The sequence below is a fragment of the Rhineura floridana genome, chromosome 12 (assembly GCF_030035675.1).
Source record: "Rhineura floridana isolate rRhiFlo1 chromosome 12, rRhiFlo1.hap2, whole genome shotgun sequence".
Classification (NCBI taxonomy): Eukaryota; Metazoa; Chordata; class Lepidosauria; order Squamata; family Rhineuridae; genus Rhineura; species Rhineura floridana.
This window is the reverse complement of record NC_084491.1, coordinates 45,544,996-45,558,101: the sequence shown is the minus strand read 5'-3', so window position 1 is coordinate 45,558,101 and position 13,106 is coordinate 45,544,996. Positions and strand designations below refer to the sequence as shown.

General features: G+C 52.4%; 2 protein-coding genes across 4 annotated transcripts in view; both read left to right on the top strand.

Moving 5' to 3' along the window:
- Positions 1-3,530: 3,530 nt before the first annotated feature.
- On the top strand, positions 3,531-6,128 carry ATP5MG (ATP synthase membrane subunit g). The gene is made up of 3 exons (XM_061593195.1): positions 3,531-3,885; positions 5,223-5,383; positions 5,968-6,128. Exons 1-3 carry the CDS (start codon positions 3,822-3,824, stop codon positions 6,064-6,066), a joined length of 324 nt encoding a protein of 107 aa, XP_061449179.1. The 5' UTR covers positions 3,531-3,821; the 3' UTR covers positions 6,067-6,128.
- A 3,069-nt stretch (positions 6,129-9,197) lies between these two features.
- Positions 9,198-13,106, top strand: part of KMT2A (lysine methyltransferase 2A) — a 54,579-nt gene continuing 50,670 nt past the window's right edge. The window contains exon 1 of one of the 3 annotated variants that reach the window (XM_061593191.1): positions 9,198-9,761. In XM_061593191.1, the coding sequence (XP_061449175.1) occupies positions 9,336-9,761 (426 nt within the window). In that variant the 5' untranslated portion in view covers positions 9,198-9,335. Of the gene's footprint in view, positions 9,762-10,303; positions 10,537-13,106 lie in introns of those variants that run through there. The other 2 variants (XM_061593194.1, XM_061593193.1) reach the window with 2 other exon arrangements.

The following is a 13,106-nucleotide window of genomic DNA, read 5'->3' as shown; positions in this document are numbered from 1 at the left end:
GAATCCAAATCAAAGCATTCCCGACAGATGGTTGTCCAGCTGCCTCTTGAATGCCCCCAATGTCGGAGAGCCCACTACCTCTCTAGGTAACTGGTTCCATTGTCGTATGGCTCTAACAGGAAGTTGTTCCTGATGTCCAGTCGAAATCTGGCTTCCTGCAACATGTCCTGCACGCTAGGATGATTTGAGAAGAGATCCCAGCTCTCTGTGAGACAACCTTTCATGTACTGCCGCGGAGCTGTTGTTAGATCTGGCCTTCTCTGAGGAAGCTTGAGTGAACTCTGCAGTATGAAGCACCTTTCACCAGCTCCAGCTGAAAGCCCAACTCCCAGACAGACAGGGACAGCCTGGTCACAGTTCACAGTGAAGGGTTAACACCCAACTGAGCCTATTGCAATGTGCTGCATGTGGGGGTTCCCTTGGAAGAAGCTGCAGTTATTGCAAAATACTGCAGCAGAGTGATTATTAGGTCGCATGGAATGCATTTTGCCAGTTCTGGGGCAGCTGTGCTGGCCACTGGTCAGTTTCCCAGCCCAACACCAAATGTTTGTTCAGGCCCAGCACTAGCACATGGTCAGGTGGGGCACTGGCCCAAGAGCCCAGGATCTCGCACAGGGTGGACCCTCCCGGGATAAGCGCAGGCCAGCAGCAGAGGAGGGAATCAGCGGGCGTCGGAGCAGGCAAGCCCTGGCCAGCTCTGCAGCGTCTGTCCTGCTCAACTCATCTCAATTACAGACACACTTGGAGGAAACGGATTATTTAGATCCATACCAATCGGGTTTTAGGACTGGTCATGGTACGGAAACAGCCTTGGTTGCTCTGGTAGATGATATGCGGAGGGCATTGGATAGGGGTGAATACACCTTCCTTGTCCTCCTGGACCTCTCAGCAGCTTTCGATACCGTTGACCACGGTATCCTTTTAAACCGCCTAGAGGGATTAGGAATAGGAGGTACTGTCTTGCAGTGGTTCCGTTCCTATCTCTCGGATAGGCAGCAACGGGTGGCATTGGGAGATGAGGTTTCAGACCCTTGGCCTCTTCATTGTGGAGTCCCACAGGGTTCTATCCTCTCTCCCATGCTATTCAACATCTGTGTGAAACCGCTGGGAGCAATCATCAGGAGTTTTGGGTTGCAGTGCCATCAGTACGCAGATGACACTCAGCTCTATCTCTCCTTTAAGTCCTCACCGGAGTTGGCTGTGAATACCATGTCCAAGTGCCTAGAATCCGTAAGTGGATGGATGGGAGAGAATAGGCTAAAGCTGAACCCTGACAAGACTGAGGTATTACTTGTGGGAGATAAAAGGAAGTTAGGAATTACTGACCTGATGCTTGATGGGGTAAGTTTACCCCTGAAGGACCAGGTCCACAGTCTTGGGGTCATACTTGACTCCCAGCTGTCCATGGAGGCTTAGATTACAGCAGTGAGCCGGGCAGCTTGGTATCAATTACATCTGATACGGAGACTGCGTTCCTATCTTCCTGTTCACCTGCTCCCTCAGGTGATACATGCCCTGGTCTCCTCTCGCTTAGACTACTGCAATGTGCTCTACGTGGGGTTACCCTTGAAAATGGTCCGGAAATTACAGCTGGTACAGAACGCGGCGGCATGCTTGATTACGCATAGCTGTTGCTGGGATCATATCACCCCAGTGTTATTAGATCTTCACTGGCTACCAGTTGTCTACCGGGCCCAATTCAAGGTGTTGGTGTTGACCTTTAAAACCCTATATGGTTTCGGCCCAGTATATCTGAAGGAACGCCTCCAGAATCACCGATTGTGCCGCCTGACGAGATCAGCCTCGCAAGACCTTCTCTCGGTCCCACCGGTGAGAACAGCTATGTTGGTGCGGACCAGAGAGAGGGCCTTCTCGGTTGTGGCCCCCACCCTCTGGAACTCTCTCCCTTTCGATCTCAGACAGGCTCCCTCCCTGTCCAGCTATCGCCGAGCCTTGAAGACCTGGCTGTTCAGGCAGGCCTACAAGATTGGGACAGATTAACTTATGTTACAATTGAATTAATGAATGTTTTTTAGCTTAAAATTGGATTATGTTGATGTATATGGATTGTTTTTATTCTTGTTGTTCGTCGCCTGGAGTGTCCGTAACCCGGACAGATAGGCGGCTGAAAAATAAAATTTTATTATTTATTATTATTATACTGCGCCGCTGCTGCCGGGAAAGAGAAGTGCCAGGACGACGGCTGCTAAGGAGCTGCCTGGCCTGTCTGAGTTTGGGGCGTGGGAGGAGGCGTGGCGCTTAGTGGCAGAAGCGAGGCGATGCTGAGGGAAGGGGCTGAAAAAGAGCCAATGCCTGTTCTAATATCTGCTCAGAAGTAAGCGCTGTTGAATTCATTGTACACTATACACACTTCTTTATAGGTGAATTGTAAGTGAATTTATTGTGAATGTGTTTTTTTGAGAATTTGGAATTTTTAACTTTTTAATCTACTGTTCTGTCCTTGGCTTGCCCTGCTGCTCTGTTAGTGCCACGTGGCAGTAAGGAGTTTAAGATTAATTCTAGAATGCCTCCTACTATCTCAGCACAGTTGAGTAAATGGTGTGTGCAGGGAAAGGGCTGTTGCAGCATCTGCCTTGCAGGCAGAAGGTCCCTCAGGTTCAGCCCCCCAGTGGCATCTCCAGGTACGAGAGGTGCCATCAGGGACTGAACCAGAGAGACCTTCTGGGACAGACTCCTGCCTGAAACTCTGGAGAGCGGCTGCCAGTCCGTAGACAGTACTGGGCTAGATGGACCAATGGCCTGACTCGGTATAAGGAAGCTTCCTATGTGAGAATTGAAATGTTTATTTGAAATGCTTTTTTCAAAGATCTTTGCAAATGACAGGAAAGGATGGATTCAACCCCCCCCACACACACACACATTTTGTCTGTGAAAACATTAAAGTAGAAAAGCCAACAGAAACGGAAAAATGAGAATTGTTTCTCAGTACATTTTGTGGAAGAGCCCAGGCTCTGATGCTATTCATATAATCTGCCTATCATTAACGTGGTAAACCAGAATAAATTCTTAGGAGCTGAGGCCTACAAAATAGGTAGATTTACCCCAACCAATTAAAATATATCAAAATTTTGTATGTTTATTTTATAAGGGGGTCGGAATATTGGCGAAAATGTTTTCTTTGAAAAGGGCGGGGCCACAAGGGAGGAGGAATGTGATTTGAGGAGGAAAGGGAGGGGTCAAGGGCCCCCTGATACGCGGTGCCCCCAGAAACCTGGAGCCAGCCCTGTAGTTTGTTCTTGGGCATCTTCTGCCAGCTGTTAGGGTGAGGGGCTGCGTGGGGAAAGGCCAGCTGTGGATGCAGGCAGGGCCTTTTCGGGTGCAGCCCCCTGTCCGGCTCCCGCTCCCTCGCCCGGACCTCGGACAAAAGGGCTGGTCCTCCTTCCCCGGGAAGCGGCCGCGAGCGGGATGGCGCTCCCGCGCATGCGCGTGGCTGGGACAGGCTCCCAGACCCCTCCCCCGGCAGCGCCCGTGGAGAGCGCATGTGCACAGGCCCAAAATGGACGGGTGTCTTCGACAATTGCCTGTAGGTGAACGGGGGGAGATGCCCGCCACAAAACCCCAGAAGATGAAGAAAACGATACGTGGCGGGTGAGGCAGCAGTTACTCAGAGAGGCCGGCAGGCTCAACACCTCAGGGCCTCCTTCTGGGCAGGGCGAGCGGGCGAGGTAGCCCGGCACGGCTGAGGCAACTGCGGCGGGGTCCTCAGTCCGCCTCCCTTCGCCGCGACCTTCAGGGGGCCTCGCTCGAGCGGCTCCTGTCCGCCCGCCCAGGAGCAGACACCGGATCACCGCCCGCCCAGCATGGCGCAAGCCGCGCAGAAGCTGGTCACGGCCGTCACCGTCAAAGGGCCAAAGCTCGTTTCCGGTCAGTCAGTCGGTCTGTCGGAGGGCGGTGGGTGGGTGGCCTCCTCCTCCTGCTCCTCTTTCCCCGGGCGGCGGTGTCGCCGCCGCCGCGCTTGGCGGGTGCGGCCCTCCCCGCTGTACTTCCTTCCCCAAGCGCAGCTCTGGCGGTGGGGGCTCGGAGGGCTCCTCTGGAGGGAACAGGGAGGGGGTTATAGCAGCAGCAGCCGCCGCCCAGGAGGCGCTTTCACTTGAGGCTTGCGCCGAACTGCTGAGATGCCAGAAGGGGTGCTTCAGAACTGCGCTGCCGCCTTCTCGCGAGCGAATGACTCCGCCGCTCCCGAGCGGCCTTGCTAGCGGCAAAAGCTTGTATGAAAACTGAAGCGAATGGCATTGGAATAAAACCCTGAGACGCCGGCAGGGGGGCCCCAGGAGAGCAAGACTGGCTTGACCTGCCTTCGAAAACCTTGCCATGATGGCACTGGGCAGGCAGAGCTGGGGAGAGAATGATTCGTATAAACCTGGCACCCCTTCAGAGGAGATTCCCGCCTCAGTCGCCACCGCGTCCTGTGTAGGAGCTGCGCTTGGTGAATGGCGATCCAGCCTGTTCCAGGAACTCATAATGGTTGCCAGTAGGGGCGGGAATTGCCCTGTTCACTTTATTTCAAACGTTGGTGCTTAAAAAATTGTTTTAAATGTACTAATGCAGTCAAGTGAGTTCTGCCACTGAGTACTTGGATACTGCAAGTTTTGTCCTTAGTGTGTAAAACAGCTACTTGGAGGGCTAGAAAAATCCCAAGTGCTGCCTTGCCTTAGTGCTTACACATGACCAGTGCTGGGGCTTTGGACTACTTTTCTAACAAGACAAGTGGTGGCTGATCCAGTAGGGTGAAAAGGGCCCCACCAACTTCAGTCTGCCCTCAGCCAGCCCTTGCCTGCCTTAATACCACCACTCAAGAGGGCGCCAGCTTCCTTCTCTTTCAGTATTGGTTTTCCTTGTAGAACTCAGCAGCAGGATGGAAGCAGAACATTAGTGAATTGGCTCCACCTGCCATTGGCTCTGCCTCTGTGTACTGTTGACCTCCCTGCCTTCTGTCCTCCCAGCCCCAATGGGCTGCAGCCACCACTGCCACCCAAGACCTCACACTCAATGGCCACAATGTGCAAATTACTCATAGGCTGAGGGCAATGCGCCCCCACTGGGCACAGGCGTTCAGTGGTGGTAGTGTTACCTGTTGCAAAAAAAACTGTGCCATCTTTGCATCCAGTGGGACCTCAGTTTATGGTGATATATGAATATTTGTCTGATTGGCACACCTGCTGTTTTTATTCTCCATCTCATTCTGCTCATATCTCTTCCAGCTGCTATCACTTATTCAAGGCCTCGCCTGGCCACATTTTGGTACTATGCCAAAGTTGAGTTGGCTCCCCCAACTCCTGCTGAAATCCCTAAGGCCATTGACAGTATGAAAGGATTGGTGAAGAGCTTCCAGACGGGCCGCCTCACACAGCTCACTGTTAAGGTAACTAAAAGCCAGAGGTGAACAGTCACTATCCATGCTGTAGCTAACTGTATCAGGCTGGGCATAAAAAGTGAATTCAGGAAGTACTGTCAATCAAAAGGCTGCCTGAACATTTGTTTGGTGTTTTACCCTGATGCAAACACTGTGACATATATTTTTTTTTAACTCTTGGGAAGGTGGGCTGAGCCTTTGACATCACCTTGGCTGGTAGCCTATTTGTCTAGGACTTTGATGCCTGCAACAGTTGGAAGTCCCAAAGCCAGTTGTAAATTGCTATGCTAGTTTCATTTTCGTGATCTTATGGATGATAGTTGGTGTACCTTGCAAAACTTTATTTGCATCGTGCCTGTTCCTGAGGCTGAGATATTGGAAATTGTGGGACATCAGATGAAACGCTCAAATATCTGCTCCTATCTCTGTTCTGTTGAAGAATTACGGACAGAAATTTTTCACAGGAACCTGAGTGTGTCATTGTGGTGTTCATGTTATGTATTCTGCCACAGGTTTCTGGGGTGGGTTTTGTGTTTTGCATGGATGTTTTGCTACCGTGGTAAAAGTTATAAAATGTATTTTTCTTCTTTCAGGAAGCTCTGAGGAACGGTTTGGTGGCTACTGAAGTGTTAATGTGGTTTTATATCGGCGAGATCATAGGCAAACGTGGCCTGATTGGATATGATGTTTGAAAGTCATTTGCTTTTGAGCCCTAAAGGTGTCTTAATATTAAATTCTGGCACTTGAGATGAAATTGTGGTCGTCTCTGCAAGTATTGTTCAAATTGGGGGCAGAATCGGATGATGGTGATGTAAAGGCTGATAAGGAGCCCTGACATACTCCCCCCCCCCCAGTTGTTGGTGGTTCAAATAAACACCCAAAAGAAAGTGGCTGGAAAGTGATTTGGGTCCCTTCTGACTGCTGCCTTGTGTTTAGAAGTGGCTTGATGCTGGAGTCTGTGGAAATATCATTCAAGTACTGCAAGTACTGTAGCTTGGCCTGTCTTGGAAGGGAATTGTGAGTAGGTAGAATGATTCCCCCTGACGCTTTAGCGTTTGGGCACCCCACAGCACTAGAAGCTTCCTAGCAGAAAACCACTCTTCACGTTTTTCTCGCATAGTGTCTTAATGCCAATTAAAATATGACTTAAAAATAACACACAAACTTCTAATCTTTAAAGTACTAGTGAAAATTCAGTTTCAGCATCAGCCTGTTCCTTCCAGAAAACTTATTTAAGAATCTCAAGGAGGTGGACTTAACCGGGTTGCATCCAGTTGGGTGTTCAGTGGCAAGGCAACCACTGAGAAAAGCCCTGCTCAGACCCCCCTTTTAGCCCTTGTGTTCTGAAATGTTAGCTGCTTCCAAAGATGAGCTGAAATCACTATTAGCAAGAAAAGGGAAATTGAAACCGAGGGCAGATGGGTTTGTGTATCCATATTAGCCTTTGATTGGATAATGCTTCAGTAGTCATTGGATATCTAGGGATGAATGGGCTGTAACCTGGCCGTGACTCTGTGCTAGTGACTGGCTGACTTGAGACCTTTCTAAACACAATAAATCAGTATTGCCATCTGTGGAAGTGGTTTCTTCACTTAAAAAGAAGCAAAAAAAAAGCTACATCATTAATTCCTTGAGAACTGATGCGATCTGGTTGTTGGAAGCAGAACTTTGGGGAACTTTTGCACAACCTGTCTGCTTTCAATATAATCTCATTATTGCACATTGTCTAACTTTGTGTGGAAGTGCAGAGAACTATGGCTTCGCTTCCCCTAGATTACCCCTGCCAGATTATAGCCCTTGGAGGAAGAAACCTAAGATGATGTGATGGAAGTTTGTGATTGAGCTAGGCTGTTAATGAGTACGAAAATTTAGCAGGCATTGGCTTCATGTCCCATTGAATTACAACTTGCTCCTAAAAAGATCCCTACCGTTAACACTCGCTAATACTGTTAATACCTTAGCAATGTTCACCTCCATATAGATTTGAATTTGTGCCAAAGGAATGCCTTGATTTTGTAGGAAGAGAGTCATAGTTGCAAAGTCACATAGTAGACCAGTTAATACAATGCCCTTTAATTCCTTCTGGTGTGAGTTGTCACCATAGAGGTGGCAGTCCTGATTCTTAGTGTCATTTTGTAGTTTGTAGAGAAGCTGGTGGGATTAGCATTTAGGACCTGTGATCCAGGACAATACGGCCATTTCTGGTTGCTGATGAGTGCAGTCTGCAGGCTTGGAGGGATGTGAATTCAGAGAGGGATGACTGTGTGATGCTTCCCTTCCTTTCCCTTGATTGGAAGTATAGCACTCCAGGAGCCATCAAGATTTAAAACAGAAGTGGGTGGGAATGTTCATGTTTAGAGTGGAGATGCTGTAGCATAACATGCCAATCTGCTTAATTGAAAAGAATTGTCTCTGTTAGGGCCCAGAAATCTGAATCCACACCTCAAATTAGGGACTGGCCCAGCTTGCAAAGAGTTGGGTGTCTGGTGCCAAGAGACCTTCCAATCTTCCTCACACTCTCCTGGCAAGCCCCTCTCCCCACCGCCACCCTTTCCAGTTGATAAATGACAGTATTGTTATAGTGCAGTTGCTTAGCATCACAGCAGGCATTGCCTACAAAGAACTTAATCTTGGCTTGCTGATGAAGACTCCAGGAAAGAAACTGGGGAGGGTTTGGAAGCAGCAGCAATGGCACTAACAGCCATTCCTAGAGTACAGATTGCATTTAGCAGGTGCAACCTCCCAGGTGGGTTTTGCTAAGCACCCCCGCTCTGTCAGGTGTGATGGCCTGGCCCATAATGTTGCCACTTATGGGGTCTAGCAGCAAAACAGCCTTGCCTTGTTCTGCTTGGATGATGGCATCTTTCTGGGGCTGGAATAGATTGCTCCATGTGTTCCCCTCATCCAGCCCTGTTAAGTGTAGATGGGGAATTGCCCAAGACCCCCACAGTGATCATTACCGGGGTTACAATGGCGGCCATTGGACAGTCCTGGATAAGCAGACAGCCTGCAGCAAGGATAGAAGCAATCTATGGATGCTACAACAGCGCATTCTGAGAGCACCCAACCTGGTGAGTCCCCGGCTTAACCTGTCCCATCCTCCCGTTACAGACATTTAAAGCGAACCCTGCCATCAACCCAGCGATGTGTCGTCTGTTGGGCATGGGCTGTTTGAGATGGGGGTCGCCAGAGTGGCATCTGTGCGCACAGTGGCCCTCCATGTGGGCATCACCCCCTGGGGCCAGGCTAAGAGGGCGAAAGAGGAGGGGAGCCTCCGACAACTGGTGGGAGGAGCGGCCTGGAGCTTCCAAGGCAAGCTGGGCGGGGATACTTGGGCGCCCAGGCGGTGCGCCAGCTGGTTGGGGGGGGCAGAGTAAGCCGGCGGGTGTCGGGCGCAGGAGGGGGCCCTGCGCTGCCCTCCCGCAGCAAAGCGAGGTTTCGTCCTCCCTCTGAGGCCGCTGGCACGTGAGAACGGCCAATCCCGTGTCTGCTCCTGACCGCCTACGCGCAGAGCGCTTCCAGCCGCGTCGCACCTGCTGCCCTTTCCCGGTTGCAGGAGGCTGGCTGGCTTGGCATCCTCGCAAGGGCGGCGGCAGCGGGTGCGTCAGGTGCTTCCCCAGAGCGGCCGCTGGGCAAGCGGCGGCGCAGCGAGGCTCAAGCCCCGCCCAGCCTAGGACCCCGCGCACAGCATGCCGGGCGCAGTTATGCCGCCTCACATGCACGGCTGTTGCGCTATGCCGCTGCCCGGGCGGGGCCCTGGACCATGCATAGGCGCCGCTGTTATGCCGCGCCTCCTGCGGCTCGCCATGGTTCAGGCAGGGCGCGGGGCGGCGCTCTGGCGGGGCCCCGGAACCTGGATGCGTGGGGCGCGTCTGCAGCGCCCCTAGGGCCGGGTTTTGCGCCAGGCAGGTTCCCGGGCGCGGCCCGGCCCCGCTCTCTGGCTCGTCGCCTCACAGTAAAGATGGCGCACAGCGGTCGGTGGCGCTTCCCGGCCCGGCCCGGCAGCTGTGGCTGGGGCCGCCGCGGGCTCGGGGGTTGCCGCATGCGGGTGCCGGCCGTGCGCAGCCTGCGCGGGGACCCGCCCGAGGAGCGCCCGGGAGGGGGCGGAGGCGGCGGGGTGGGAGGAGGGGCCGCGGCGGCGGCGGGAACCAGCGGCGGCAGTGGCGGAGGGGGCGGGGCGGGCGGCTCTTCCTCGGCCTCCGCCGCCCTCGGCTCGCCGCCTGCTGCTGCTGCTGCTGCTCCTCACGGCTCTGCCGCGCCTCCCTCCTCCTCGGCGGCGGCGGGGGTGGCGCCCGGCTTCGACGCGGCGCTCCAGGTCTCGGCCACTATCGGCATCAACCTGCGCCGGTTCCGGGCGGCCTGCGGGGCTGAGGCAGGCAGCGGAGAGGTGAGGAGGTCGGGCGCGCGCAGGCTGCGGCGGGAGGGAAGCAGCGGGTGATCTCGTGCTCGTGCGTGCAGGAGAAGAAGAAGCGCGCCCGAGGGGGGCCGCGGGGGCGTGCCTCCCTCCCCCTGCCCTGCATTCGCGCCCGGCGGGAAAGGACGCCTGGGGATGGAGGCGGAGGGAGGGAGAGGAGGCTGTTCCCTCCTCCGTCTTGCCCGCCCGCCTGCCTCGCGACCGGCAGCCCGGGCCGCGGGAGACTGACTGACTGCTGACTGACTGACTGGCAGGCACGCCCACCTCGCCTCCCCGCGAGGAGCGGCAGGAGGAGGAGATGGAGATGCTGCCGCGGCCGCTGCGCGCTCAGGGCGGCGGGGCGAGAGCGCGGGAGAAGCAGGGAAGGAGCGAACGAGCGCAACCCGCCCGCCTTTCTCCCTCCCTCCGTCCCTCCCTTTCTCCCTCCCTCCGTCCCTCCCTTTCTCCCTCCCTCCGTCCCTCCCCTGCTCGTTCCTTGGAAGCATCCGCGCCTCGGTGAGGAGGGAGAGCGAGCGAGCGACGAGGCCCGTGGGCACCTGCATCTCTGCTCGCTGAGAGGGAAGAGAGAGAGAGGCCGCCGTCGGCTGCTGTCAAAGCCGCGGGGCCACGATCCTGCCTCGGCACTCCCGCAGGGCCACACGCGCAGCAGCAGCACGAGGAGGAGGAGGGCTGCTGGTGCTGCCCCTTGGATGAGGCGCCCTCTGGGGACCCGGCTGTGCGCCCCCGTTCCCCTGCCGTTGGCACCCACGTGAGAGAGGCTTTCTGTATGGATGTGTTCTCCTAGGAGCTCCTCTGAAGCAGGCAGGGCGCAGCCGCTTCTGGCCCTGGTGCCACCGAGGATGACCAGGGCCGCCAGCATCGCTTTCTCAGCCCAGTCGGGTTAGCTGGTAGCTAAGGGGGCTCCCACCACGGCCTTCAGGGGCCCTGAGCACTGCAGCTTGTTGGGCTTAGGCTCATCAGGAGTGTGTGTTACATTCTGGGGCACAGAATTATTCCATACAAATTTGAACTAAGCAACTCTAGGAGGAAAGATTGTTTGTTTTGCTTGCCAAGACAGTCTCTCTATGGAGATAATAGAGCTGCTGTATCACATTCTCCAAAGTTTAGGATATCCTGATTATCTAACAATCAGGCAGCTGTTAGTAGCACTATCCCCTGGCATTATTAAGAGTTGGAATGATAGAAGTAGGAGTGAGTCTTTGTCTATGTCCTGTCTCTGTCTCCTATTGGGTGCTTTACCTTCCTAGCTTCCTAAAGAGCAGGAGTGGCTAATCTCTTATTCCCTCCTTTCTAACCATTGGCCATACTGGTAGGGGCTGATGGGAGCTGGAGTCCCATTGCGTCTGGAGGGTCACAGAGTAGCCTCCCCACAATGCCCTGCAGCATCTTATAGTGTTAGGTTCAGGACTGTCTGCATGGTTGCTCTGCATCCCGTCTCCCCTACTCCAAGACACCAGGAGATATTGCAGTTGCTCAGGTTGGGGCCTGACTAAACAGCTTTCTGGACAGCAGCCTTCCCCAACCTGATGCCCTCCAGATGCTTTTGGGCTACAACTCCTATGAGCCCCAGCCTGCATGGATGTACAGAGTTACAGTCCAAAACATCTGAAAGGCACCAGGCTGAGGAAAACTGCTGTACAGTTGTCCCCAAAACCTCCCACCTCTACAGTACTGAATTTTTTGGCTGGTGTTAATTTGTGTGTGTAGGGGGGGTTATACCTCCCTTTCCCATTCTGTGCCTCTCGGTTTAAGAAGTTAGCTCGTTTGATTGCTTGAGTTGAGAAGAGAGGCTGCCTCCTTCCAAGTCTTTGTGGATCCCCAACTTGTTATGGGGAGATAAAAACAGTTGCCAAGGACAATTATGGCACATGCTGCTTTAAAATGACTTTTTTTTTTTTGAGATTGTGCTTCTTTGCATGGAACAGTATAGCAGGACCAGTGTGCCTGAGCTGATTCAAGGGTAATTTTAACTTTTATTTCCAAAGGGGTAACTGTGTTAGTCTGTTTGGCAAAAAAATAGTTTTGTGCCATCTTTTTTCTTGTATTGTGAGAGGGTATGACATGAATCATTCTCCTTCTAAGGTGAATTCAAATAAGCAGGGCGAAGACCCAGGGAAGGTCAAGCAGCAGTTTGTGTATTAAAGTAAGGCTGAGGTGGTTGGGTTGTTCTTTTTATCTCCTATTCCTGGCTATGTAATCGGATGTGTGTTGGCTCTCTTTCTAGAGACTTTGGATGCGATCCACATTTTGTTTGCTTACAGATATGCTTATGAAGTCAGAGGAGACTGTTCTAGGAGAAATAGTTTGAGAATTCAAGCCTTTATGCTTTTGATAGGTAATTTAAGAATGTGGGCTCAAGTTCTTAAAGATGTCATAATCTGTTCCATAATCTGGAATTTCTGGAAACAGCATGGTTTCTGCACTCAAAGATGCTGTCTCTTCATGAAGATCAGGAGAAACATCCATGCAGCTGTGGTTTTGCTTGAAATCTTCATTGCTAAGCAGGACAGAATATTTACGCTTCACTGTCAAGCATACAGATGTTACCCACCATTCAACATGAAGCTAGGCACAGCGTTTTCCTTTTGATTGCAAATACTCTGTGAGGCTGGCCTCTTTCCCTGCCTGAATCATGTCCTGTTGACAATTATACAGCACATTATTTATGATTCCTGTTACCTCTTGACAGGATAGGTCCACCTGCTTAATTGGCACCTGGTTCCACTTTTCTCTTGAATGAGCCTCTCCAGCAATTTCAAGTACAGTAGGGCCCCGCTTTTTGGCAGCCCGCTTTGCGGTGTTCTGCTAATATATCAGCTTTCAGTTAGAGTAAGGCCCCACTCATACGGCGCTTGTTCCATTTTTATGGTGTTTTTCAGGCATCGGGCGCCATTCTATTGAATGAGTTCCGCTTTTAGGCAAGTTCCGCTTTTTGGCGGGGGTCTGGTACGTGACCCACCGTATGAGTGGGGCTCTACTGTAAACTCTTGATAATACTAGGTGCAGCGTATCACAGTTCCTTATGAATTAAGCCTTTGGATGCAATAATTTACGGAAACCAGTTTTAAATGTGATTGTGGTCCAGATTTGCTTGCATACCTATGAAAATGTGTGAATGGAATTGTTATAACTAAACTAAGATCAATGAACTGCACGGCTGAGAACTGATTTTCATTTGTTCACACTTGTATGCTGTGCAATCTAAAAGAAGCTTAAGAGCAGCATGTAGGCTTCATTTACTTCTCACTACAATCCTGAAAGATAACTTATAGTGATAAATACCAGTTTCCAGGTTCATACCGTTGAACTCAGATTTCA